We start from the raw sequence: 25,451 nt of genomic DNA, 5'->3' as shown, positions 1-25,451 counted from the left end.
TCACACCCTTTTGTGGGTCAAATGACTCTGCCATTGCGATAGTATTACTTAATTACTAATACAGTAGCATGCAAGAAATTCAGTCGCCATTTGGTATAATAAAACTCAATAAGGGAGCTGAATCTGCTGATTAAGTTGTATATTAAACTGTATTCTGCTTCTACACTTGTCTCAGAAAATAGCTCATCCAAGACATCAACCTCTTCTCTCTTCTCTATTTACTGTAATGTTCTAACATAACTAATCTAGTGTGTAAAATCTGTAATATACTATTTTTTCTTTGTTTTCTTCATTGACCCTTGCTTATAAAGAGTAATACTCTAAATGTACACCTCTGTTCCAGTCTTAGAAGACTTAGCAAAGCCTCTAGAGTAGTGTGTTAGGATTTAGTCTCTGAAGAGAGGTATAAAAGCATGTGTTATAATAGGACCTAATCTGTATTACTTTTCTTCTCTTTACAGATAGATGAGGTCTTTAAGACATACTATTATGTTAACTTTTTTTTCCTTTAATTAACTTTCCTCTATTTACTTTTGAGTAAATAAATAAATGACTGTGAGAATTTACAGTAACTTCTGTAATTCCAAAAAATTACAATCTGATATTATTGGGCTGGAAATGAATTGCTGCTAAGCTATACATGAACTGTCTATGAACCACTAGTAGGAAACGTCTTTATGTTCTACAACTCAACAGTGTGATTTGTATGACTACTTTGGCACAAAATAATGTTAGAGGCACAAATAATAGTACTACTAGTAAGTCTAGCACTCTAACAATGAACACAATACCAGAACCATTACTCTTCACTTTGATGTCCAAAAGCAAACTGACAAGCTGTTCAACTGGTAGAGAACTGTACAATTGTTCTGCAAATTGTTCTTGAGTCTGCTTCAAGAGTGATTTCGTACAGTTTATATCATTGTCACCGGAACAAAGGCTCCTCGACCTCGAGCACGTGATACTTCATTCTGTCTCCTAGCCCATACGGATTGCCAGTGGGATCCTATATAACGAATGAGAATTTAGACAGTAAAAGATGTGTAGCAGACGAAAAGCAAGATACAAACCTTTGTGTCAGCTATCCTCTCACTAATGGATGTGATACGTGCTACGAGCCATTCTCGATGTTTAAGGTGTTCGGCCAGACGTCCATCTACATTAAGGAAATGATGGGGGTACAACACTAATCAAATTACCAAAAAGCCGTTTTAGAGCTTGTTTCCTGCATGTCAGGAAGGATAAGGGAAAGTAAACAAACCATTGAATGCTGCCCATGATCTCGAGACCGAACCTCGCGTAGGCAAGAACAGCGCAAGGTCACCCTTCGCGAAGTTCCTGAAGGTAATCTTTCCCTTGGCACGCTCACGATACTCCTTACATTGCTTCTGCCACCTGCGCACAATAGACCCTACTTTCGCAACCGTCTCCGAGAATAACTCTAAATCGTGTGACCGGAGAATCTCCAGCGCGGTCGTAGGATCTTTCGGATCAATTTGAACAGCATCTTCGCACAGCGGGGACGTGGACGACTGGGGCGGTGACAGAACAACTGGCTCAGATAGGTTTACGTCGTTTCGCGTGACTGCTGGGTAGACGGGAACGGATTGCAAAGTGGCAAAAGCTTTTGTATGACAATCGCGGAATGCAACGGCAACATCCAGTATCTGGACGACAAGGTGATCGCGGTCTGCAGCCTTTTGCTCACAGTCTGACTGCGGTGCTCGACCCTCGCACAAGTCATTCCTACCAACCCGTCCGGCATGTCGTGCCACCTGTAGCTCGCGTTCCGTTTTCTGAAGTTCCTCTCGAAGGCCAACAGCATCAGCATGTAACGATTCAATCCTAGCACAAGCTTCCTTCAGTTGTCGTTCATGTCCTTCACGTTGTGCGTGGGCCTCGACAAGCCAATGCTCAAGAGCGGCACGATCTCCATCGGCCTCTGCAATGCAATCTCGCATAATCCGGTCATGCTCGAGTGCTTGTGTATGAAGTAACTGTTCCCTCTGCTCACTCACCTCCCGAAACGCACGTTTCGCAGTTGCATTTTCATTTCGTGCTGCCTCAATCTGGGCGCGTAAGTCCTCTCCGCGCTCACGTGCCTCGGCAAGACCCTGCAATGCCTCAGTCTGAGTAGAGAGTAATTGCTCCACCTTCTTCGTATGAGTTGCCTCGAGTTTCTTGACTTCCTCATGCTGATCACGAATGTGCAACAGTTCACGTTTCAATGTCTGCACTGCATGTGTACTATTAATAGCTTCAGTAAAAGCCTCGGCTTGAACCCTTCGAAGCTCCTCAACGTCTGCAAGTCGTTCTGAATCTTGCTGTTCTAGGATCCTACAAGCAGTTGTCTCGGATTCGTTCTGTGCTTTGAGAGAATGTACCTCTTGTGTAAGAATCTCTGCCCGTTCACGTTCTTGGTCAACTAAACCACTGGATTTCTGGAGTTCCAATTTTAATCGTGTAATCTCGGCTTTATATTCTTCCCGTTCTTTATTGAATGCATTGTCTTGTTCTCGTTTCTCTCGTTCGACAGTTACGACTTTCTCCGAGAGGTCGTGAAAGGCGCTTTCGTCTGCCCCAGTCACTAGGGAATATTGTAATCAACATCCGTGATGGCAGTGCAGAGACCAAGAATCTTACATCTCCGGCGAGAAGAGGGCTTCTGAGAAGACGAAAGGACTACACAAAAAATCAGCATGCGAAGAAGTTAATTACAGAGAATACATAACTTCTTGCATGAGAAGATAATGGTCCAGATTTGACGCAAGGAAATTCATAGTAGGTCGCTCGAGCGGGTCATGTTTCCAGCAGAATAGACAGATATCCATGACCAAGTTGCCAACCTCCTGATTTATGTTTGGAAATGAATTTGGACGACTAGAAGAACATGGCAAACAACCCTGTTGTATTGCCATTACGGTTTGCAAGTAAGTAAGGCCCTTATATGCATGCTGTCTTACTAGGAGCTCCTATATTATTCGGGAAATTTAGATAGAATATTAAATAGATTTTCTCTCTAAAGCTCACATATGCAGTTACACCAAATGCCCACACATCGGTTTGTTTGGTATGTCCTTTTGAATCTGGTTGCAAAAGTTCATAGGCAAAGTAACGACAAGTTCCTTTGAGTCCGAGAGTGGGTTCTGCAAGGCTTAGACTTGCATCTATTGCACGAGAACAACCAAAGTCACATATAAGAGCTTCCCCCATAGATGAGATAACGATATTGTCCTAGAACAGAATAAGTAAAACACTACTCTCTGCTTATAAGCGACAGCACTCACTGGCTTGAGATCAGCATGAATGACGTTTTGTGCATGCATATGTGCAAGGCCACGGGCAATTCCAGCCACCTTGGACTTCATTAAGATACTTCCGCATGAAAAGGTCTATGGAACGGACGTACCAAATGCATGACGTTAGTATCTTGGTGGTCTTCTATATACTTCCGTGCCGAACCGTATTCCATCCATTCTGATACTAGCAGCGGGTATTCATGATCAAAAGCGAATCCGAGCAGCTGTAGAATATTGTCGTGTTTAAGCCTTTTCCAAGCGTAAATCTCCTTTTCGAATAACTATTTTGTCCGTCATATATGACCTTACATCGTTGAAAATGAAAAACATGCTCACATGCTTAATGTTATCTCCTGTCATATAATATCGCAGACGCTTGATGGCAACCTTCATCACCCTCACCACTCCATGTTCGTCAATGCTGCAACAACCTTTGCATATGTCCCCGTACGTTCCTCCAGGTGAAAAATCTGTTATCTGAGTAAGCTTTCCTGAAAGATCAAGATGAGCAATCTTTGGGACAATTTTAGAATCAACGAGGTTCCTCCAGTTTGGTTCCATCTTCCCGCTCTTGTGCCTGTATCTTGAGTCTGTTTGTGTACAGCTACAGCAGGGGTGCTTGAGGAATGCACAGGTCAACTGGGGCCTCTAATATAAATGCACGGGCCATGCTTGAGGGGTGTGTGCATCAAGAACTCTGATGAACCGAACTAGACACCGATCGCTTGACAGACTGACACAGATCTAACGTAATCCCGACCGAACTAATAACAACAACAAAAAGAAAAAGAAAAAAGCTGTCCATTCTGGTATGGAAAAGAGACAGTATGCAATCATCATATGTATGCATTGATGACTTTGCAGGAGTTCGAAATGTTCCAGATAGTAAATGGAACAGGTATGGGTCATAGATAAAATGAGGCAAAAAGAACCGAATAACTTCGGTAGCGCCTTCACAGAAGACACATACAGTTGATACTTCTCGAAGGTAGACAGGAAGGCACGGTCCAATGGCTAAAAAAATGCGTATTTTAAGAGTGGTGGGAGTCTAATGGCTACTATTTGCTACATGCCTGCTTCCTAGGGCCAGAGGTACGTTCAGTGTTCACAGCAGCAACATGTTAGCAATTCTACTCAGGGTTGGAAATTACAGAATTTAATAAGCCAGATTGGGTAGCACCCTTTGCCTCTTCTGTTACTTAGAACATCTAAGACAACTTCTTGCCTCCACCCAACATTCTATGCAACAAGCCTATAGCCACCCTTCATTTCACGCTCGAACAGGAGAGCAATCAGTTTTGCGGTGAGGTTCTGAGTCAACCCTTGTCGCTGAGGAGACGCGATGAGCCAAATCGGGCGACTCGCGCCTTCCGCTTTTGAACGAGTCTTAACGCGCGCTCTGAGTCTGAACGTCATACGCCGCCTTGCTCAAGACGTGTACATACGCACAACTGGTCAGCGACGACGACCGCCGTCATAGCAGCGGTAATCATAGGGCTCGTAGAGACTGTGGACCTTCATGCTTTATATTTGTCGGGCTGAAGACGGAGAGGTATTCCAGGTGTGTCTATCAGTTGTGTTTTCAACTCGACTCAGAACTCACGCCTTGCTCAGGTTGAAGCGTCATTTCAGGACATCGAGAGGTATTAATTTAACAAACTCATCGGTATCATATCCTGACTTTGCTGCTAGGAGTGATAGCTTGGAACAGTTCATTCAACATGAGACAGGCATTGACCAGGAGGCGGCCCTAGCATATCTCTCGGACGGTCGCCGGTTGACGAATGAGAATATACGGGATTTAGCTGGAGCTCAAGATGATGTGCGTACTATCCGACTCTATTCATGGCCCCTTCTTACTGATTTTCCTTTTGCAGACGATATTTGTATTCAATAAATACTATTTGGATTATGCCATGCACGAAGTACTCCGCGAGTTACGCGTTCAGCCTCGTTTGCAACCACCTATAGAAGGTACGTTACCGCATTCCGTTATTACAATTTAACATCTCTTGTTGACTAGAACAAGATACCATCTCATCAACACCTCCCTTCCGCCCCCATCAGCTCGCCGCAGCTTACCTCCACACCGCAAACGCACACTACAACTTCGTGGAGCGCACAGCGGGTTCAGTACGGCAGCAGAGTGCCGCGCTCAAAATCGCATCTCATAGCCTGGACCTCAATATTCTTGCACTCCAAGATGCATTCGATCCATTCGCTCAGAATGCGCGGCAGACGCTTGACAACCAGAGTCAACTTCTCGCTTCGCTCGATGCAGACCTCGCAGCTATTGCTGGCGTCCGCATACATCCGGCATTCTTAAGGTCAAACACGCGGAAAGCAATTGAAGCGGGAGAGCAGGCGCGCACGCTGGGTAATTACGTCTCAAATGACAAAATGCGTCAAGTTGCGCAAGGATGCGCGCAGGCTAGAGGTACGACTTATTTTCCTCTCTTGAGTGCCTGAATATTGTTTCTGACTAACAAACTCCCAGATGACTTATTCATGCAATTCGTGCAAGCAGAGGAATGCATGACGCGGCTAATTGAGGGCGCCGACCAGATCCGGACAACATTGCAGACGAATCACGTATTGGAAAGGGCAGAATCTAGCGAGCGGCGAGCTCGTGATGCATTTGAGAAAATTAACGATATCGCATCACGCATCGACACTACCAACTCTGATACATTACTGCCCGAGCTAAAACAAGCCGACGTATTGTTGCGGAATGAAGTGGAGGGCATCACGGACACTAAGAACCTCTCAACCGAGCTATGCATAGGCGCTCTTCGACGGATAAGCGTACTCAACGCTGACCTCGTACAACTTCCATCCCTCATGACGAAGCTCCAAAACGACTTTCGTTCACTTAAAAGCTTCGCGCATATCCAGCGTCTACACAACATGGTCTACGCATACGGTGCAACGATCATAGAAGTTGTCCGAAGAAAAGAATTCTCGCAGTTCTTTTATCGACGTGCACAGACGATTTTGGAGGTAATGGCGAAATTGACTGCTGCGGAACGACGACGGAGACAGGTTTATAGTGCTGAGGTCCAACGGCAACTACCCTTTGAGACGCGTGGGTTGGATGATTCGGTCCCGAGTATTGATTTCTCGCCTTCCGGTGGAAAGGATCTGGATAGTGAACAAGGATATTCTCTTGAGCGCTCGGATGTGGATGCTTTTATTCAAGTTATCGACGACCTCCAACGGAACTTGCAAGCAGATCCTCGGACTGCTACTCATTCTCTACAAGATACTCGTGCAGGACTCCTAAAGCTAATCGAGCGGATGGATGGAATAGAAGCATCTTTTGAGAAGGTCGTTGAACGATCACGTTAGTAGTTTCCGTTTTCGTTTGGTCTTTTCTATATACTGACCGTTTATGTAGTACTTTCATCTTCTCGGATGTCTTTTTCTCGACGGAGATGTAAGAATCTCACGTTTCTTCATCACCGTCACAATTTAATCCTAATATTTCCAGTGACTGATGCGGACGAAGCCGCTTTCCACGAGCTCTCAGAAAAAGTCGTCGTCCTCGAACGGGAGAAACGAGAACAAGACGACGCGTTCAACAAAGAGCGAGAGGAATACCAAGCCGAGATTGCACGATTGAAATCGGAACTCGAAAACTCTTCTGGTTCGGCGGACCAAGAGCGCGAACAAGCCGAGGCTCTTACTCGAGAGGTGCATTCTCTCAGAACGCAAAACGAATCCGAGACAGCTGCTCGCAGGATCCTGGAGCAGCGACATTCAGAACTACTTGCAAACGTGGAGGCGCTCCAAAAGGGTCAGGCCGAGGCACTTGCGGAAGCTACTAATCGTACGCAGGAGGTTGAGACGCTAAAACTTGAATTATCACGCGTTCGGGACGAACATGATGAAGTCAAGAAGCTGGAGGCAACGCATGCGAAGAGGATAGAACAATTACTCTCTGATCAGGCGGAGACACTGCGAAGTCTCGCTGATGCGCGGGGGCGTGGAGAGGACTTACGCGCACAGATTGAGGCGGCACGGAGTGAAAATGCAGCTGCAAATCGCACACTACGGGAAGTCAGCGAGCAGAAGGAACGGTTACTCCGTGCGCAAGCACTTGAACATGATCGTATCATGCGGGATCATATTGCAGAGGCTGATGGGGATCGTGCTGTTCTTGAGCAGCGATTCTTCGAGGCTCGCGCACAACTCGAAGAACACGAACGTCAACTGAAGGAAGCTAGTACTGAGATCGAACTCTTACACGTAGATGCTGTCACATGTCGAGAGGAGCTGCAGAGGACGGAACACGAACTACGGGAAGCACGACATGTCGAGCGAGTCCTTAGGAATGATCTCTCTGAAGGGCGAGCGTCGCAGTCAGACTTTGAGCAGAAGATAGCAGACCGTGACCGTCTTGTCGCCCAGATACTTGATGTAGCCATTGCGTTCCGTGATTGCCATACGAAGGCTTTTGCTACCTTGCAACCTCTTTCTGTTCACCCCTCAACAGCAATGCGAAACGGCGTGAACCCCTCTGAGTCAGTTGTCCTATCACCGCCCCGATTACCCACATCTCCACTGCGCGAAGACGCCACACCAATTGATCCGACGGATCCCGCTGCCGCGCTGGAGATTCTCCGGTCTTATGATTTAGACTCATTCTCGGAGACGGTTGCGAAAGTAGGGTCTGTTGTGCGCAAGTGGCAGAAACAATGTAGGGAGTATCGTGAGCGTGCCAAGGGAAAGATCACTTTTCGGAACTTCGCGAAGGGTGACCTTGCGTTGTTCTTGCCTACGAGGAATTCGGTGTCGAAGCCGTGGGCAGCGTTCAATGGTTTGTTTTTCTTCTTTCCTTCCTGATATGGAGAAACTTAACTCAAAATTAATGTTCTGAATAGTGTCCTTCCCACATTATTTCCTCAATGCGACTGGGCGTCTTGCCGAACAGCTTAAATCTCGGGAATGGATCGTGGCACGCATTACATCCATCAACGAAAGAATAGTTGATGCAAGGGTTTGTCTTCCGTCATCAACGCACTTCAATGGTTAGATGCTAACTTGTTACGCAGGATCCTACTAGCAATCCGTATGGATTGGGAGACGGAATCAAGTATTACATGCTCGAGGTCGAGGACTGGACTCGTCCTGGTGCCGATTCCGCGAAACGTAGGAAATCATCCGCCAAGCAGACTCAAGAACAATTGTCCAGCTCTCCACCTCTTGAACGACCCATCAGTCCACCTTTGGATGACAGTGCGCAGACTAGCTCATCCGCGGCTGAACCTCTTGGTGCTACAAGGTCGCCAAACTCCCATCTATTTCCCGTCCGTAGCCGTTCGAATTCGGCATCGGCAGGACCTTCCTCGCTGTCGCGTCTCCTTGCGCAAGCAAACCCAACAGAAAATGCGCTAGAAACTATTCCTGGGACTCCACCTGTACAGTCACGAAGTAGAACACCATCACCGTCGAATCGCGTCACGGGTCCTCCTCCACCTTCTCCTACTCGCGTGGCAACTCTTGCTCACTCGCCTAGCGTTCCTTCTCCTTTACGTCCTGGCTCTCGTGCAAGTTCTACGTCGCGGGTATCATTTAGTGGAGGGAGAATAGCACCTTTCCCTAAAGGTTCTGCCGTGGCAGGCTCGTCATCGAAAGCAGCACCTACCACTGCACTGTCCTCCGAGCATCCCGTCAACTCTCCGCCAACGCCGTCTACATCGTCCGGGGCTATGGCCGGGACTAGATCTTCGGTGGATGAAACTGGAAAACACGACCGTTACGCGAGCAGCCCTGTCGATTCGTCGGCGCCATCCCCGACGCAATCAGTTTCGGAGGGCATGTCGAATGTACTCATGAATAGACGCCGTACGACTTCAGAGCACGTCCTTCCTACGACTTTAGTAAAGATTAGTAAGAGATCACCTACGAATCTCAGTAATGCTTCAAAGACGGGAAGCACGACTACAAGTACAACAGCGACGAGTGCTCTCGCAAGCCTGCTTCCGTTCAACATGTCGATGTCACTCGGACGAAGGAGGAAAGCCGCCGCTGATTCGGACTCAGTTGGCCAGACTACTTCCGGACAATCTGTGGTTAACGCGGGTTCATCGAATCCCGATCCGAATTCAGTCTCAACTCCAAGCTCTCCCGTCGAAACTGCGAACACGGGCGAAGCCGGCATCGCCGAACACCCAACTCCTGCTTCGGAGCTATTGAAGAAGTTCGATACATAATCAGTAATTCCTTCTCTTTACGCCGGTTCTAGTATAATATATGCCATTTCGATATTGCACTCTCATTCATTTAGCTATCACTATTGTTCCATGTTAACCCGCATTGATCTTTTGATCTTATCTCACTATCCATTGTTCAGAGGAGCCTATCCCTCCGTCGTATCTACGCATTATCGTGAACGTGTAAAGCTAATCCATCGTACCTCTACAGATTAGATGTTTGGTTGTCATCCTCCTAACTAGATAGCAAATGACCGATATTAATGACGAATGACGCAAGCCCTCCGATAGCCGTTTTATCATTGTCGTAATCATGAGACGGGTACGTCCTCCGCTTACTCTCAGCTCTATTTGTCTTAACGAACGGATTCTAATGAGACTCTCAAGCGTAAAAATAGATATCTTCCGATTGTCCCGAGAATCCACCGCAAGCTAATCTGTGCGCTCCTCTTGGCTGCTGCGGTCAACTGCATAGACATTCAAGGAGAAGACGGCTGAGACTGTTTTGCTCAGGCGTACCTGCGAAGCTCGGCGGAACCCTCGAATAACGCTCGTTGCTTCGGTGACCTTTTAAGAAGTGCATTTCTGACTGGCGACTCTGACATCATCTATTTGCCTGTGTTAATCTGTTGTTTCGAGATAATACTTGATTGAAGTATCTATTTGTATGACTTGGCTTGTTGATTCTGCTCGTAATCTAACCTCTGGAACCCAATACCTTTGCTAATTAGGCTTCATCCACCCTTATGACGGATCTCTCGGTTATAGGCGCCTATTACTCACAATTGAAGAATATGGATGTTGATAGGATCGTGCACCATTCGTCATTGTTACTTTCGTCAAACTCACGACTCCACGACTATGCGAGTGTTCGACCTGACGGCGAGGTCGGCTCCTCGACCCTTGAGAGTACGAGCCCGCTCGTGTCCTTTAGAAGCGCCTTTCTTCGAGTTCCTCGGTGAAACTCTGGAGGTTGAAGGTACCGAAGGCCCATCGCCACGTACCACTGTCACCCTTTCTAGAATTTGTCAAACAATACTTGACACAGATTCTTTATCTCTCGGAAGAAAGTCAGCTTCGTCAACGATGCGCGGGAAGCTTGATTACACCGACGACATATCAGTTGACTGATCTCATACATTGTTTGAATGTAACGACGTTGCAACCGGCTACCGATCCTCGATTGAAAAATTCCGAAATATCTTCAAACATGGAAGAACCATCTAGTTCTTCAGCCATGCGATTATCGGTTTCTTTCCTGGTCTGGAGCGAAGTTGTACATGCGCAAGGGGCAAAACTTTGGCGATTCTCCAACGATTCCGGGGTCTCCTCTCACCAGAGTCGCATAAATATGGTACTTGTACTCGTACTCTGATTCCGTCTGTATCTTTCCGTACCGATCATTGCTTGATATCTGTTATCATGGGCGCTGGTCCCGCCGTCGTTAGTGGAGAGAGAGGTGCGTGGGTGGATCTCTTGGATCCGAATCGCAAGTACCACAACAACTGGAGGTGAGCTTGTCCAACGTTCGGTTATGCTAGAGTGTACTGACGTTGAGAGTTATCCAGACTTATCTGTCTCAACTTTTGGATCTTGCTATTGTATGTCTATCACTATCTGTTATCTTCACTAGATATGAACATTCGTCACCACAGCCTCATCACATCCACGACCAATGGATACGATGGGAGTATGATGAATGGTCTCCAGTCCCTGACTCAGTGGGAGGATGACTTCAACCATCCGACGGGTGGAATGCTGGGACTGCTCAACGCCATCCAAGTGAGCTTTACCACCTAAGCCACGTCATACTCGACTAACACGCGCACTTATGACAGAACATCGGCTCACTTGGTGCATATCCCTTTGCCCCCTATCTATCCGATGGAATCGGTCGACGGCCAACGATATTCTTTGGAGCACTGCTCATGTGCGCTGCGACAGCGATACAGACCGTGAGTGTCATCCTCTATATCTAGTAGCTCCTACCCAGATGCTCAATAATAAGTTTCGTAGGCCTCGAATAGCGTCCGGATGTTTATTGGAGCACGGTTAGAAATCCGCCGGGCTTGATTTTTAAATAGCTCAAAAATGATATTTCGCATTAGGTTTCTCATCGGGTTCGGCTTGACATTTGCCGCAAATTCTGCTCCAATGCTTGTTTCAGAAGTCGCGTACCCGCCTCATCGTGCTCCTGCGACTTCTATGTACAATTCGCTTTGGTATCTGGGATCAATCATGTGAACCAATTTCAGCCTAATATCCGGAGTAATTATATTTACTGAAAATTTGATAATAGTGCCGCCTGGACGACATACGGAAGCTTTAAGATCCCGACATCCTGGGCATGGCGACTTCCATCCGTTCTGCAGGGTTTACCGTCTGTCTTGCAAGTCTGCTTAATATGGTTCGCTCCTGAATCTCCGAGATGGCTTGTTGCGAAGGGACGAGAAACTCAGGCACTCAAGACACTCGCATATTACCACGCTGACGGAAACGAGTAAATCTTTCGGCTATCGAAGGGTGTTACTTTACTGACCCAGTCTCTGCTTAATGTTTCTAGGCTCGATCCACTTGTCCAGTACGAGTTCGAAGAAATCAGAGCAGCCATCGGCTTTGAACGCACAGTGACAAAGAACGTCGGCTACTCTTCTCTCTTCCGGAAAAGAGGCAATCTCAAGCGTCTCCGAATTATCGTCGCTATTGCTGTCTTCTCACAATGGTCTGGCAATGGACTCGTTTCGTTCTACCTGAACAAAGTCTTCGACGCCATCGGCATCACCGACCCGACCGTCCAACTCCTGATTAACGGGATTTTGCAAATTTGGAATTTGGCCGTTGCATTATGCGCTTCGTTCCTAGTGGACCGGGTCGGGCGAAGGAAGCTGTTCATCTCATCTTGCGCTGGGATGCTGGTGTTCTTCACGTTGCAGACTGTATGCTCTGCGTTATTCGCCGAGCGTGGTAACCCTGGTTCTGCGCATGCTGTTATTGCGTTCATATTCCTCTTCTACGCTGCATATGAGTAAGTCTATCCGCTTAAGATTTACGGATTCGCGAACTGAGGAAATACATCTAGTATTGCCTTCACACCTCTAATCGTTTCATACACTGTGGAGATCCTACCATACGAAATCCGCGCAAAGGGCCTTACGATTTTCAACTTATCCGTTTCCGTCTCTCTTATTTTCAACCAATACGTCAACCCAATTGCACTAGGCAAACTTGCATGGAAATACTACGTACGCCATTCAATCTTCCAATGATACTTTATCTTTAATAAAAAATAATCCTTTACAGATCGTATATTGCTGCTGGCTCGCCTTCGAGCTCATCTTCTGCTACATCTACATCGTCGAGACGAAGAACCTCACGCTCGAAGAAACCTCCGCCCTCTTCGACGGCGAAGAAGCGTTGGAGAAGATCGAACAACAGGCCGCTGCTCAGGCGGCGAATGAGAATGATGGAGACATACGTGAGGACGACGAGAAGGGCTCACAGTCACGGTCGTCTTCGCAGCACGATGCTAATAAAGTTTAACGAACGAGATGATGGATTGACGAACGCAATGTCGGGCGAACGGGGAAGAAGAGAAAGTGTGATGGACACGTTGATCCGGCACCACACTACTGACCTTGATTACTTTCGCATTGCAATGGACTTTTTTCATTTTCGTTTTTCGCTCCTAAGCGCAAGAAAATGCGCCTCTTCCTGGTCCGAATGCCCTATTACTGGTCACGCTTAACGTGTGCCACTAACCAATTCATTAGATATCCCACCAAACCTCTGGCTCAAAATATACATCTTTTGAGTCAGCTTGAATGTATACATACTTCATTACATGTATGTAGTTACCCTCCTTCTGAAGATGTACTAGTATTTATTGCTTATTGCATTTTGTTGACCAATACATATATCTCGGATTCATCAATCCGAAACAAATCATGTTAATAAGAAAATGTAAAGGAGAGCAGAGTTAGATGTACTTCGTATCTCTGTAGGGTGCAAATACATAATTCGATATTTAGCTCGCGTCACCCTTTGAGAATCAAAGTAAACACTTGCTACACTATACTTTTGATAATCTGCATACAAAAAATACACGTGTCAAAACGATGTCGATTCATGAAGAATCCACCTGCATGCCATCCCCATCGCCACCGATATTAGCCATGCCGTCACTTGTACCCTGTTCCTGGTCCTTCTCCCTTGCCTGCCTCGCTTTCCCCTGATCGATGAGAAAAGCCAATGTAGCAGAGTTCTCGTCGCACCTGAAACGAAAAAGAGAAAGGAAATTCCGAAATAATATTAGTATTATATGTCTGGAAAACAACAAGAAAAAAGAAAGGATATACTAGAAAGAAAATACTCACAACCTCGCTATGCTCTGTTCTGCGTCCACAAGTCCCTTCCACAACGCCCTAAACACACTCGCGTACTCCATCGAATGATCACGGAGGTAGCGACCATGTGCGAAGAGTAGGCTCCGGGCCCACAGAAGATCAAATTCAAGATGCGGGGAGCGCATACTGGAACTAGAATCCGACGCTACCGAAGATGAGGAAGGGTCCAACCTCCCAGCAACAGACCTCAACATCTTCTCCAAATACACAACCGGCAATTGTCGGGTGACAAGGGAGATATCAGCGCGCGGCACCGCTTCATACGAGAAGTTCAGAAGATAACTTTCGTTCAGTCTAAAAGCACAAACAAGCGCTTTCAAGTATTCTCCTCCCTTCACAGTTTGCACGACAGCCTCGGGGGTCAGGTCAATGTCCAAGTCAAACGGGTCGAAAGTGAGTGTGTCGTCGAGAGAGTAAATAAGTAGGCCTTCCGTGGAGGCTGCTGCCCAGGCGGTTCCCGTCGGTGAGAACCGCAAGCCCTTCGTTCGGATTTCGCGTCTGTATCGACGTTTTGATAGGTCTCCACGCTGTGCGCCTGGAAGTGTGTCGTCTATTCGGTCTTCCAAGTCTGATTCATCTCCACGGTCGTCGATGAGGTCAAGGTTCCCTGCTTCAGTGAATCGTCTACTATCCAAAAATTCCTCTGTCCCGTCCAAGCTTAGGTTCTCGCTAATAGTGTACTTCTTCACCATAACTCCATCCCTCACGTCGTACAACACCACGTACTTACTGTTCCCGCCAGCAAGGATACATGACCCATCAGCCGTATATGCAAGACTATTAAAGCTCTTCCCCGCACTTGAGCTATTCGCAGCAGTCCGAAAAGACGAGGCTGATCGACCACCAGCGATATCCCTTCTTCCTTCAATGAGAGTGGTCTGTTTCCCAAGCGAGACGTCCCAAAAGGCAATCTGTCCGTCTAGAGAGGAAGCAGCGAGTTCCTTCCCATCAGGTCTAAACGCCACAGCCAACACGTCGCTGTTCAACTGAAAGGGCTCGACATTCCGCGAACGATCGAATACGCTCCATATCCTTACCGATTTGTCCCATGACCCACTTGCAAGTACGTTTCCCGCAGGTGAAAACGCAACAGAGCTAACGGGGCCTTCGTGTCCGCTTAATATGTCAAGGAGTTTCCCAGTCTGTACGGACCATAGAAAAATTTGGAATGAATCTGTCGACCCAGCCGCGATAACTTCCCCACTCGGGTCGACCGCAAGACACGAGAACTGGACAGGTGAAGGAGAGGTGAAAGTCCGGAAGTTCCGATAGCGTATAAGGTCGAACGCGCGTACAGTCCCATCTAACGAAGCAGAAAACAACACCTGCCCTTGTTTTGCAAATTCCACTGCAGACACAGCAGCAGAGTGCTCAGAAAATGTGACGAAGCAAAATCCGGAACTGGTGTTCCATACTTTCACCTTTCCGTCATCTCCACCTGTCGCTACGTACTGACCATCACTCGAATATGCTAGCGTATTCATATCGAAATAATGTCCTTGCTGTTTGAGGACGTACGATTCCGACTGCCACTCCCATACTAATAACTGCCCGAGCTTCGACGCGCCGAACGCAAGCCATTCACCATTCGCATTGACAGCGACGGAGGAAATTTTCTCTTGTGAGATGCTGAGTGTGTGAATGTTCGTAAAGTCCGGTAATTCATATAGTCCGAAAATACCAGTGGAAAATCCGACGATGAGGAGGTTGGAAGGGGAGTGAAAGGTGCTACAGACGAGTTTCGTCCCTGGTTGGTTGAAGTAGTGACGTTTTGAGATGCCCCAACGGGTATTTGCTATCGCATTCGTCTTTTTCGTTTCTGCTTCTGGAGAGTCTTTATTGTGTGCATCGAGCTCGATATTTGATTCGCTGCTTGATCCTTCATCTGGCTCGTCCTCGACCGGCTTTGCTCTCCAGACAAAAACTGCGCCGTCCCGACTGACCGTGTAAATCTATCAACCGCAAAAAATAAATTTCTTCGAATCAGCTATGTCATCCAAGACGCCTCTCACCGTCTTTTCGTCCGAAGAAAAATATGCATTGATTACAACGTCTCTGTGCCCTGCAAAAGTCTTCGGTCGAAACCCCTTTAATGGATTCAACGTAAACAACCGCGCAGTCATGTCCTTCGAAGTTGCGATGAAGCACCTAAAGCGTAAACACGTATATTCCATCAGCTTCATCAACCAAAGAAACAAATAGATATTTTTTCCGAAAGAAAAAACTATCAACTCACGAACTGTCCTTCGACCACTCAACACTCTGCACACCGTCTCCAAACCCAACATACTTCCTAACGAGCTCAACAGCAACAAACTCCCTTACCACACCAAAACTCCTCGGCACCTTCCACACCTGCACACCACCTTCCTCTTCAAGCCCAACAGCGAAGTGTGTTCCATCAAGAGAAAATGTTAAGCACGTCACAGGTTTCTTAAAATTAAGACGGTGGAGAATCGTTCGACGACGAAAGTTGACGAAAAGTGCGCGACCGGAGAGGTCAACCGCTATGAGGAGGTTATTCGAGGAGGGACTGAGTGCGATTAAGGAGATATTTTGCCGTGTCTGGAAAGGGAGTGTATACGATTTGTTGCTGTTCATTTTTTTTTAAATCATGAAAATATCTTAATTACAGCTATAAGGAAGGGTAGAGACACACGTACTTGAGCAAATCAAATACAGTCACTCGATTCCCAACCGGGCTCAACAGAGAGTTTCCATCAGCTGTGAAGAGGATGTTTCCTTGTTGATATACCGTCCCACAAAGATTTGAGAACTAACAGTACAAAATCCAGCCTCGTTGCATTAGAATTGATTGTTTTTTTAATATCGAGAATGACTGACGGTGGACGCACCCTGTAGTTGGCCTTCATAGCGGTCAGAGGAAAGGAAAGGAAAGGAAAGATAAAATAAATAAAAAGATACGCGAAACTGTGAGATAAGATAAGGATGATGACGAATCACGATAACAGTCCGATCCCTGCCCTTACATAACCGCAGCATCGTCCCTAGTTCTTGACACGATCCACGGTCCACAAAGGCAGCCTGCCTATCTGACTTTCATTAGAAGCCAACCTCTTCACACAGTACTTGCCAAGTGACTGAATCATTAGCAGAAAAACTGCCAAAGTTGTCCAATGTTTTTATTCATCTAAAGCAGGAGTGTAAAGATAGATTGAAACCAGGCCACTAGGCAATGCATCTTGGCTGAGTATTCTGCCTTCTTTTTATTGTAAGGTTTATGTTTTGGCTAACATGCAGATGAATAGCTCACATTGAGAGATGGAATCAAATACTACATCAAGTTGGGTTTCCCCCGAAGATTTCATCGACCTTGATCCGCAGACACATCACAACCTAGCGCTGGAACACTGGGAGCGCTTCGAGCAATCTGGGGAACGGGACGAACTCGAAAAGTCTATTATTCACGATCGTGCTGCCCTCAAACTTCGTCCTAATGGACATCCCGATCGTTCGCGAACGTTGTATAATCTCGCAGTATCTCTTGATGCACGATACAAGCGGTGGGGCCATTTGGAAGATCTCGAAGAAGCCGTCGAGCTGAACCGAGCCGCCCTTGAGCTTCGACTCGAAGGCCATCCTGATCGTTCCATGTCTCTCAGCAACTTTGCAAACTCTCTAAGGACCCGATATGAGCAGCAAGGAAGGACTGAGGACCTCGAAGAGGCCATCAAGTTGGAACGAGCCGCACTCGAGCTTCAACCCGAAGGCCATACCGATCGCTCTTTGTCTCTCAACAATCTCGCGAACGAATTGACAATGCGATATGAACAGCAAGGAAGGACTGAGGACCTCGAGGAGGCTATCGAGTTGAACCGAGTCGCCCTGAAGCTTCGATCCGAAGGTCATCCTGATCGTTCTATCTCTCTCAATAACCTTGCTAGTTCTCTGACAACTCGATACTGGCAACAGGGAAGGGAAGAGGACCTCGAGGACGCCATCGAGTTGCACCGAGCCGCCCTCGAGCTTCGACCCAAAGGCCATCCTGATCGCTCTCTCTCTCTGAACAATCTCGCGGTCTCTCTGAAAACCTTATACGAGCGGCAAGGAAGGGAAGAGGTCCTCGAGGACGCCATTGAGTTGCACCGAGCCACCCTCGAGCTTCGCCCCGAAGGTCATCCTCATCGCTCTATGTCTCTCAACAACCTAGCTATCTCTCTGAGAACTCGATATGAGCGGCAAGGAATGACTGAGGACCTTGAGGAAGCCATTAAGTTGGATCGAGCCGCCCTTGAGCTTCAACCCGAAGGCCATCCTGATCGTCTCCTGACTTTCGGCAGTCTTGCAGTCTCTCTGAAGACTCGATACGAGTGGAAAGGAAGGACTGAAGACCTTGAGGAAGCCATCGAGTCGCTTCGAGCCACACTCGAGCTTGGACCTGAAGGCCATCCCCTTCGTTCACTGGCATTAAGGACCCTTGCAAATGCTCTATACGCTCATGTTGAGAAACAATGGCACCCGGAAGAGTTCGAAGAATGCATGCAGTTGCTGGAGTTTGCTGTTACTCATGAATTCTCGGGGTTGTTGGACCGTCTTACTGCCTCACGACAGTGGGTAACACTCGCACGATTGCACGATCACACCTCTGTCTTTACGGGATACAAAGCAACCATATCGATACTTCAACACGCCCTTACCATAAATCCAACGCTCCGCGAACAACACGACTTCCTTCTCAGGAATAGCGATTACAGAGCACTCTCCTTGGAAGCCGCTTCCTACGCAATAGAGAAAAATCGATTGGAGCAAGCCGTGGAGATTCTGGAGCAAGGAAGGGGCTTACTTTGGTCGCAGCTGCGCGGTCTCAGGACTCCTCTGGATGAACTTGCAGAAGCGAATAGAGAACTCGCCGACAGGTTTAGGGATGTTAGTCGCCGACTGGAGGATCTGACAACATCGTAGGAAGCGTTAGCATCTGAGTCAACCATGAACGGAGGTGAATCGCTTGGGCTGGATGGCAAACTAGGACGGAAATCATTTGACGAGCTGTTGAAGTTAAAGAGACAACTTTCGAATGAGCAAGAGGAGATCCTTAACGACATTCGGCGACTTCCAGGATTCGAAAGATTTCTTCAAGCCACGCCCTTCAAGGTATTGCAGCAGGCAGCTTCGGAGGGTCCGGTCATCATGGTAAATCATTGCAAATACCGTTCCGATGCCCTCATCGTTCTGCCCCGCGACAATACATCAGTCATTTGTGTTCCGTTAGACAATGAATTCTACGAGGATAGCACGAAGCTGTGCAACGAGCTCGCAGAAACGCGCAGACAGTTCGGTGTCGATTCGTCGGAATTTGATGTGAAGCTTCACGAAGCGATGAGGATGGTGTGGGAAAGGGTTGTCTCAAACGTCGTCGTCAAACTTAACGAGTACGGGGTTGCCGAAGGAAGTCGCATTTGGTGGTGTCCAACTTCAATATTATCCCTGTTTCCTTTCCATGCTGCAGGCCCATATGAGGATACTAATGGTGCTACGAGATACTTACTAGATGATTACGTCTCATCTTATACTCCGACTCTCGAGGCTCTCATCAAAGCACGAGTAGCGAGTGTCGAGGAAGAACCAAGATTGCTTGTCATTGGAGACTTGAGGATTAGTAGCAAGTTGCGCAGGGCTAAGCAGGAGATTAGAAATATCCGAAATTGTGGGATGAACGTCAATTTGCTCAGCCCGTCTCGTAGTACAGTGCTCAAAGCCCTCCGGGAAACAACATGGGTGCATTTCACTTGCCATGGATCTTTAGATTCAAAGCCTTTTGGCTCTTCATTCAACCTATCAGATGGCGGCCTAACAATGCTCGATATCGTCCGAGCTAGTAGTCCGAATGCGGAATTTGCGTTTCTTTCTGCCTGCCATACTGCAGAGCAACATCATGACGGCGCTTACGACGAAACCCTGCACCTCGCCGCAGCCATGCAATTTTCCGGTTTTCGAAGTGTAATTGGATCAATGTGGGAACTACTTGACGAGGATGGACCCGCATTAGCCAAAGCCGTTTATGAATACATAAATGACGGCGAGGACGGCGAAGTGAGGTATAAGAGGGCGGCTGGAGGTCTTCGGAAAGCAGCTTTGGAGCTGGAAGCTCGAGATGGGATTCAGGCTGAACGGTGGGTTAATCTTGTGCACATAGGTGCTTGACTTGTGTTGTAATAAAAATAAGATCCGTAATACATAAATATATTCCTGTTTATCAAAATGTTGTCTCAACAGGCGTTTTGATACAATTGCATGCAAATGCTAATGCTTCATCAGCATCTATTTGCCAATCCAGTCCAGCAATTTCTCACATCAGGCATCAAATGCATACTAGTAACTACATAAATACGTAATTAGTGAAGAAAGAGAGAATGATATGCGTTTCATACGCTGTAACAATTGCACCAAGAATATGTAAAGCTACTATGTTGGCTGGCCGCATTGGCGGAAACAAACGAAATTGAATCGAAAGACATCATACTCCTCCTTTCCTTGTGTGCATGCTGGCTGAAAATCTTCAGGTACGTACAATAAATACCTCGAATAAAGCACAGTCCACTCGTTGCTTTGCTCTCACCATAGCCTACTCCTCCAGCCGAATCACCACTACCGCTGAAACTTCCGTTTGCTTTGGGCGGCAGGACGTAATCGAGATAATGCGTCTGTTCACACCCAATACGGAGTGCTTATTGCACTTAACTAAGACCATCGACATAAAATAGGTATTTCACAGAAGTTTGGGGCTGATGATCGAAATCCGCCTATTTTTGATCCACGGGTTTTCAAACTAGATTTCAAATCATATGCATAAAAAAACGAGGTAAGTGATATTATCTTACTCTATTTACATTCACTAGTTCTCTCTATATTACAGCAAATACGTCAATGTGTACAATCTAATCCTCATCAACTTGGCAACTCCTACAGAAGCTCAAATATTCATGTTCTAAAGAGTCCACGCAGGCAGCAGGCATAGAAAAGCAAACTAGGTGGAAATAGCAATGCATATACTATTCAATCATTACGTCGGCTGTGAGTCATTCAAGATACACAAGCACCCACTCAACTGCCAAGCATACGGATCGGAAACGGAAGCAGATAGGGTTTGTTACAAATTGCGGGATCTCCTATAGAAATCAATAGTCCCTAGTTGGGTACGACGATCAATCCGCCACGAGACTCTGGTACTTGAATTCAAGTTGGCCATTAGCGGATTGCAAGGTTCTATAATGTGGAGTGGGGTCTCTTCTGTCCGCCTCATAGTATAAAGGACGAAAAGTGAGTTACACTATCCCCCAGACTCAACTAAGAGGAGACATGACTCTCGCATGGGATATCACTGTTGCACTTCTTGCTATCACGTTTGCTTACATTCTCTACACAAGGGGACATTCGATAGCCCTTCCTTATCCCCCTGGTCCTCCAAAGGACATTTTGATTGGGCACGCGAGAAAAATTCCATCCGTTAGAGGATGGGAATATACGGGAAGTGGAACAAAGACTATGGTCCGTCTATCATTCCAGCTCGTTTGTCCGTTCAAGGCTAAAAGAGAACTAGGCGACGTCATCTACACTGAGGCCTTTGGCCAGTCCATTGTTATCCTTAACTCAGTTACTGCAGCTCGCGACCTTCTGGAAAAGAAGAGCAATGTCTTTTCTGATAGACCGTACTTGCCTGTGGGTAATATGTAGGCACTGTCTCTTCTGTTGGTCGTGAAAAGGTAAATCAATGTGCTGTATAGGATGGGATGGGGGCTTATTCTTCCGTTCCTTCGCTACGGCCCACGATTCCGAAAGCACCGCCGAATTTTTCAGCATTGTTTTGCTCCTCAGGCAATTTCAGCATTTCGACATACGCAAGACCGTGAACTTCTAAAGTTCCTCCGTTGCCTATTGATTAGTCCAGATGACTTCATCATGCATATACACAGGTAAAATGACTTTACGATTCAGCTGTACCTGGCTAACCAACTTCCTAGCTTGATTTCTGGAATAATTGTGTCAATAACATATGGTCATGAGGTGGTAGCTGAACCTGATCCGCTTGTCCAGCTTATTGAGAGAGCTGTGCAAGGAGTAACAAATTTTGGCAACCTTGGCACAACGGTCCTTGACATTCTTCCATTCAGTGAGTATTTCTTACGTTACGACTTTATCATCCGACTCACTCCCTTACAGTGCGTTACGCACCCTCTTGGTTGCCTGGAATGGGAGTAAAGAGACTCATTCCAAGAGCACGAGAGCTCGTTGATCGTGTAAAGACACAACCCTTCGAGGAGTTAAAAGCAAAGAGGGTGTGTAACTCATTGGACCCTGACAGTGCAAGAGGTCCTGAATGCATCTGATTGCCAGGCAAAGGGCGTTACTCCTTCATGCATAATGTCTGATCTGCTAGACCAATACGAAGAAATGCAAGCGTTTGACCCTGAACACGAAGCAGATATTATGAATGTTGGACTTGCAATCTATGCTGGTAAGAGATTTCATTTAACATGCATGTTTTCCAACACGCCTTTACTGTTTCTTTGATTAGCCGGGTCGGACACGGTACACTTCTGAGAGCTTAATCGAGGGATAATATTCTCACTAGCTAATACAATTTATTTCAGACTAAAACCACCCTCAAGGCACTCTTTCTGAATATGACGATCCAGACAGAAGTTGCAAAGAAGGTCCAGGAGGAGATCGATAAAGTCGTTGGGAGGGATCGCTTACCTCGTTTGGAAGACAGAGACGATCTTCCATACCTGAATTGTGTATTGAAGGAAATGTACCGGTACGTGAGCAGAACTCGAACTTGTCAATAAAACACAACATCACTGTATTTACGTTCGTCAGGATCCATCCTGTCGTACCTCTTGGTTTGCTATCCCGTTATTCTTAATTCGTTCAATGCATCTTAGTGCAACTGTACAGGTATTCCGCATAGATCCACAAAGACCGAGCAGTATCGTGGATGGACCATCCCGGCAGGATCAATGGCCATCGCAAACATATGGTGCGAGCAGTCACTCTGGCATTACCTACATATATCACTTACAGAATTTCCATTCAGGTGCATGATGAGAGACGAAAAGTCTTTTCCAGATCCAGATGCCTTCATTCCTGAGCGCCACATGGCAAATGTGATGGCTGAGTCGAACATTTCACGCAGAGTATCTGACAAAGACATTCCCGCCGGCGCCGATGATGATCCTAGTAACATTGTGTTTGGATTCGGCAGAAGGTCATCGAATTCTTGCCTGCATATATGCATCTTCTTAAATATTCTGTTCTTTATAATTTGCCCTGGTAAATATCTCGCAGACTCAACCCTCTGGCTGGTCGCAGCGAACGTGCTTGCCTTATTCGACATCTTGCCTTACGTGGATCCGGATACAGGAAAGGCAGAGAATCCGAAACTGGAAATTGATGGTGAAGGGTTTATAGCGTGAGTACAACTATTGACAGGCAATTCCTAGTCAATTAAATAGAATTACTATGGACAGGTATCCAAAGGCTTTCAGATGCAGAATAATTCCTCGAGACACAAAGCAAGTGGAGACTATGTTGATGGCCGTTTAGTTCAAGCATGTGAGAATTAGCTAATGCATGTTGTATAAGTCTGGAATACTATGAAACCTGTAGAGAATGTTAGTAGTTTTGGCACATGTCTGCGGAGAACCTGCTGATTAACTCCAGTAAAAAAAAGAGAAGTGATTCCGGATACAAGCCTCAGTCATCCTGAGCTGACTACAACATATAAGTTAGTTGCTCTAGTTGTCTGAGATTACAGACAACCAGAAAAGTATAAAAGTACTGAACAGTTAAACCGGATGGCATATACTAATAACAAGATCAGTATACGTTTTTATTCTCAATTACATATAGTACAGCGATAACAACAGCAGGAAAATGTTACCATGTCCTGTGTTATACCAACAGACCTTCTATTCTAACATTACTGACGGCGGTACTACTACTATACTTCCTGCTCATACCTATCATCCCAAAAATGCTTGTCCTCCCCCTTCTCAGTGTTTTCACTGAGCTCAATTTCCTCACCTTCCCCATCCACTTCTCCACCTTCCTCCTCCGCATGCTCAGTTATCGCTACCCTATCCTTGTCGACCGTATTCTTTTCGACGACCGTCCCACATACAACACAGAAGCCATTGTCTGCAGCTGCATCATATTCTATGATTGTACCACCACAATCACCACGCACACTATCTGCTTGAGTTTCTTTTAGCGCTTATATTCAGAGATAAAGTAAACATTTCGGGAAGCGGACCATTTTGAGTCAACAGACATTTAATAAAAATAAGCCGGGTATCTCAGCTGAGAGATTCAGAGAACGAAAAAGGAAATGGAAATGATAAAGTCGAGCTGCGACTGCTTCGTTCTGCCGGAATTCAAAATGTATGCGTGGGAAACACCAATTATTAGATTAAATAAATACACTTATTTAATATAGTACTGTCTACCGGTTTGCACGAGGGAGGAAGCATAATCTCATACCTACACAGAAAGAAAAAAAAACGTGGAAAAGAAAAAGACAAAGGCGACTCCCCGCTCATCAATCACTTCCCGAACACACGCTTAATGCTATCTTTCGCTTCCTTCGCTCCCTCCTCCACCTTATCCACAAATTCTCCCGCAGCGCTCGCCTCTCCTTCCCCATACCCCGCTCCTCCACTAAAAAAACCATTACCATTACCATCACCGTTTCCGTCCGCTTTGGAAGGTAGAGCGTAATGCGCTTGCTCACGCCACCCAGGGTTCTTAGTATACACTTCCGTCCTTCCATTTGAGAACCCTTTTTGCGCTGTTGGCTGGCTCAAATTGCGTGTGCCGTTTGTATAGGAAGCGTCGCTGAGGAGCGTACGATGATGCGCGTCATGCATGGAGGTAGGCGGTGGGAGGCTCGTTTTGCGATTTTCGATGCGCGCTGCGCGGAGAGCTTCTGGTGAGGAAGAGGAAGAGACTGGGGTGGCGCGTTGAAGCATGCGAGTTTCCCCTAAGCGCATTACCATCAGTGCAAGTACCAAATCAAGAGAGAGATGAGGAAGGAGAACTAGAGTTGAGGGTGTGGGAGGAATAAAGGGAAAGGAAAGAGAGACGAACAACTAGAAATTCTAGCCTCCGTATCAGACACTCTGTCGAGCATATGCTTGCGCTCGTGTCTTTTCTTGAGGAAAGTGTAGAAACCGATGTAGCCCGCTGCAAAGAGAGTCACGCCGAAAAATGCCACCTGGACAAACCCATCAATTTCGTTAGTCCACCTCGTTCATACCAATGAGAGAGAGTAGACTCACGCGAGCGGGTGGCGGACCTGTAGGTGTATTGTGACCAGTATAGTGGCTCATATTTGCGGAATTAAAAGAAGTTATCGGGTGTTGTGGATGAAATTGTCGACGGGAGAATATAGAGTACAGTGTGCATCTATCTTGAAAGAAGTCGTTGCAGTTTTATGGGTGTCTCAGAATGACGACATACATCTTGAATCGGGATAGCCAGTCAATCGTCAAATCCTACCATTGAATCCGTACTCC

General features: G+C 46.6%; 8 protein-coding genes across 8 annotated transcripts; 5 read left to right on the top strand and 3 right to left on the bottom strand.

The window, feature by feature from the left end:
* Positions 1 to 730: 730 nt before the first annotated feature.
* On the bottom strand, positions 731 to 3,872 carry FOMMEDRAFT_171550 (kinase-like protein). Its single transcript, XM_007271947.1, has 9 exons — positions 3,636 to 3,872; positions 3,410 to 3,580; positions 3,288 to 3,356; positions 3,031 to 3,234; positions 2,733 to 2,972; positions 2,644 to 2,665; positions 1,262 to 2,587; positions 1,071 to 1,186; positions 731 to 1,006 (listed from the first exon to the last, which is right to left on the bottom strand). Exons 1-9 carry the CDS (start codon positions 3,858 to 3,860, stop codon positions 926 to 928), a joined length of 2,454 nt encoding a protein of 817 aa, XP_007272009.1. The 5' UTR covers positions 3,861 to 3,872; the 3' UTR covers positions 731 to 925.
* Positions 3,873 to 4,818: 946 nt separating this feature from the next.
* On the top strand, positions 4,819 to 9,611 carry FOMMEDRAFT_171549 (uncharacterized protein; the record flags this gene model as incomplete). Its single annotated transcript, XM_007271946.1, has 10 exons — positions 4,819 to 4,860; positions 4,914 to 4,942; positions 4,992 to 5,121; positions 5,177 to 5,273; positions 5,329 to 5,736; positions 5,797 to 6,642; positions 6,697 to 6,735; positions 6,790 to 8,118; positions 8,183 to 8,298; positions 8,354 to 9,611. The coding sequence occupies 10 exons, from the start codon at positions 4,819 to 4,821 to the stop codon at positions 9,512 to 9,514; spliced, it is 4,197 nt and encodes a 1,398-aa protein (XP_007272008.1). The 3' UTR covers positions 9,515 to 9,611.
* A 649-nt stretch (positions 9,612 to 10,260) lies between these two features.
* On the top strand, positions 10,261 to 10,889 carry FOMMEDRAFT_162611 (uncharacterized protein; the record flags this gene model as incomplete). The annotated part of the gene is made up of 2 exons (XM_007271945.1): positions 10,261 to 10,401; positions 10,449 to 10,889. The coding sequence occupies 2 exons, from the start codon at positions 10,261 to 10,263 to the stop codon at positions 10,887 to 10,889; spliced, it is 582 nt and encodes a 193-aa protein (XP_007272007.1).
* A 47-nt stretch (positions 10,890 to 10,936) lies between these two features.
* Positions 10,937 to 13,054, top strand: FOMMEDRAFT_98064 (hexose transporter; the record flags this gene model as incomplete). The annotated part of the gene is made up of 10 exons (XM_007271944.1): positions 10,937 to 11,025; positions 11,083 to 11,115; positions 11,170 to 11,296; positions 11,353 to 11,469; positions 11,531 to 11,565; positions 11,623 to 11,754; positions 11,814 to 12,014; positions 12,078 to 12,539; positions 12,594 to 12,756; positions 12,815 to 13,054. 10 exons carry the CDS (start codon positions 10,937 to 10,939, stop codon positions 13,052 to 13,054), a joined length of 1,599 nt encoding a protein of 532 aa, XP_007272006.1.
* Positions 13,055 to 13,588: 534 nt separating this feature from the next.
* On the bottom strand, positions 13,589 to 16,790 carry FOMMEDRAFT_143630 (WD repeat protein; the record flags this gene model as incomplete). The annotated part of the gene is made up of 6 exons (XM_007271943.1): positions 13,589 to 13,785; positions 13,888 to 15,869; positions 15,930 to 16,065; positions 16,154 to 16,510; positions 16,581 to 16,693; positions 16,773 to 16,790. The coding sequence occupies 6 exons, from the start codon at positions 16,788 to 16,790 to the stop codon at positions 13,638 to 13,640; spliced, it is 2,754 nt and encodes a 917-aa protein (XP_007272005.1). The 3' UTR covers positions 13,589 to 13,637.
* Positions 16,791 to 16,963: 173 nt separating this feature from the next.
* On the top strand, positions 16,964 to 20,079 carry FOMMEDRAFT_115125 (uncharacterized protein; the record flags this gene model as incomplete). The annotated part of the gene is made up of 2 exons (XM_007271942.1): positions 16,964 to 18,808; positions 18,875 to 20,079. Exons 1-2 carry the CDS (start codon positions 17,200 to 17,202, stop codon positions 20,077 to 20,079), a joined length of 2,814 nt encoding a protein of 937 aa, XP_007272004.1. The 5' UTR covers positions 16,964 to 17,199.
* Positions 20,080 to 21,420: 1,341 nt separating this feature from the next.
* FOMMEDRAFT_98108 (cytochrome P450) lies at positions 21,421 to 23,481 on the top strand (the record flags this gene model as incomplete). Its single annotated transcript, XM_007271941.1, has 10 exons — positions 21,421 to 21,605; positions 21,660 to 21,848; positions 21,897 to 22,045; positions 22,096 to 22,211; positions 22,270 to 22,390; positions 22,451 to 22,464; positions 22,527 to 22,716; positions 22,834 to 22,915; positions 22,973 to 23,347; positions 23,406 to 23,481. 10 exons carry the CDS (start codon positions 21,421 to 21,423, stop codon positions 23,479 to 23,481), a joined length of 1,497 nt encoding a protein of 498 aa, XP_007272003.1.
* Positions 23,482 to 24,479: 998 nt separating this feature from the next.
* FOMMEDRAFT_137518 (uncharacterized protein) lies at positions 24,480 to 25,265 on the bottom strand (the record flags this gene model as incomplete). Its single annotated transcript, XM_007271940.1, has 3 exons — positions 24,480 to 24,916; positions 25,024 to 25,150; positions 25,215 to 25,265. The coding sequence occupies 3 exons, from the start codon at positions 25,263 to 25,265 to the stop codon at positions 24,480 to 24,482; spliced, it is 615 nt and encodes a 204-aa protein (XP_007272002.1).
* Between the last annotated feature and the right edge of the window lie 186 nt (positions 25,266 to 25,451).

The sequence above is a fragment of the Fomitiporia mediterranea genome (genome assembly GCF_000271605.1).
Source record: "Fomitiporia mediterranea MF3/22 unplaced genomic scaffold FOMMEscaffold_19, whole genome shotgun sequence".
Taxonomy (NCBI): Eukaryota; Fungi; Basidiomycota; class Agaricomycetes; order Hymenochaetales; family Hymenochaetaceae; genus Fomitiporia; species Fomitiporia mediterranea.
The sequence above is the reverse complement of the archived record's forward strand: the minus strand, read 5'-3'. Positions and strand labels throughout refer to the sequence as shown.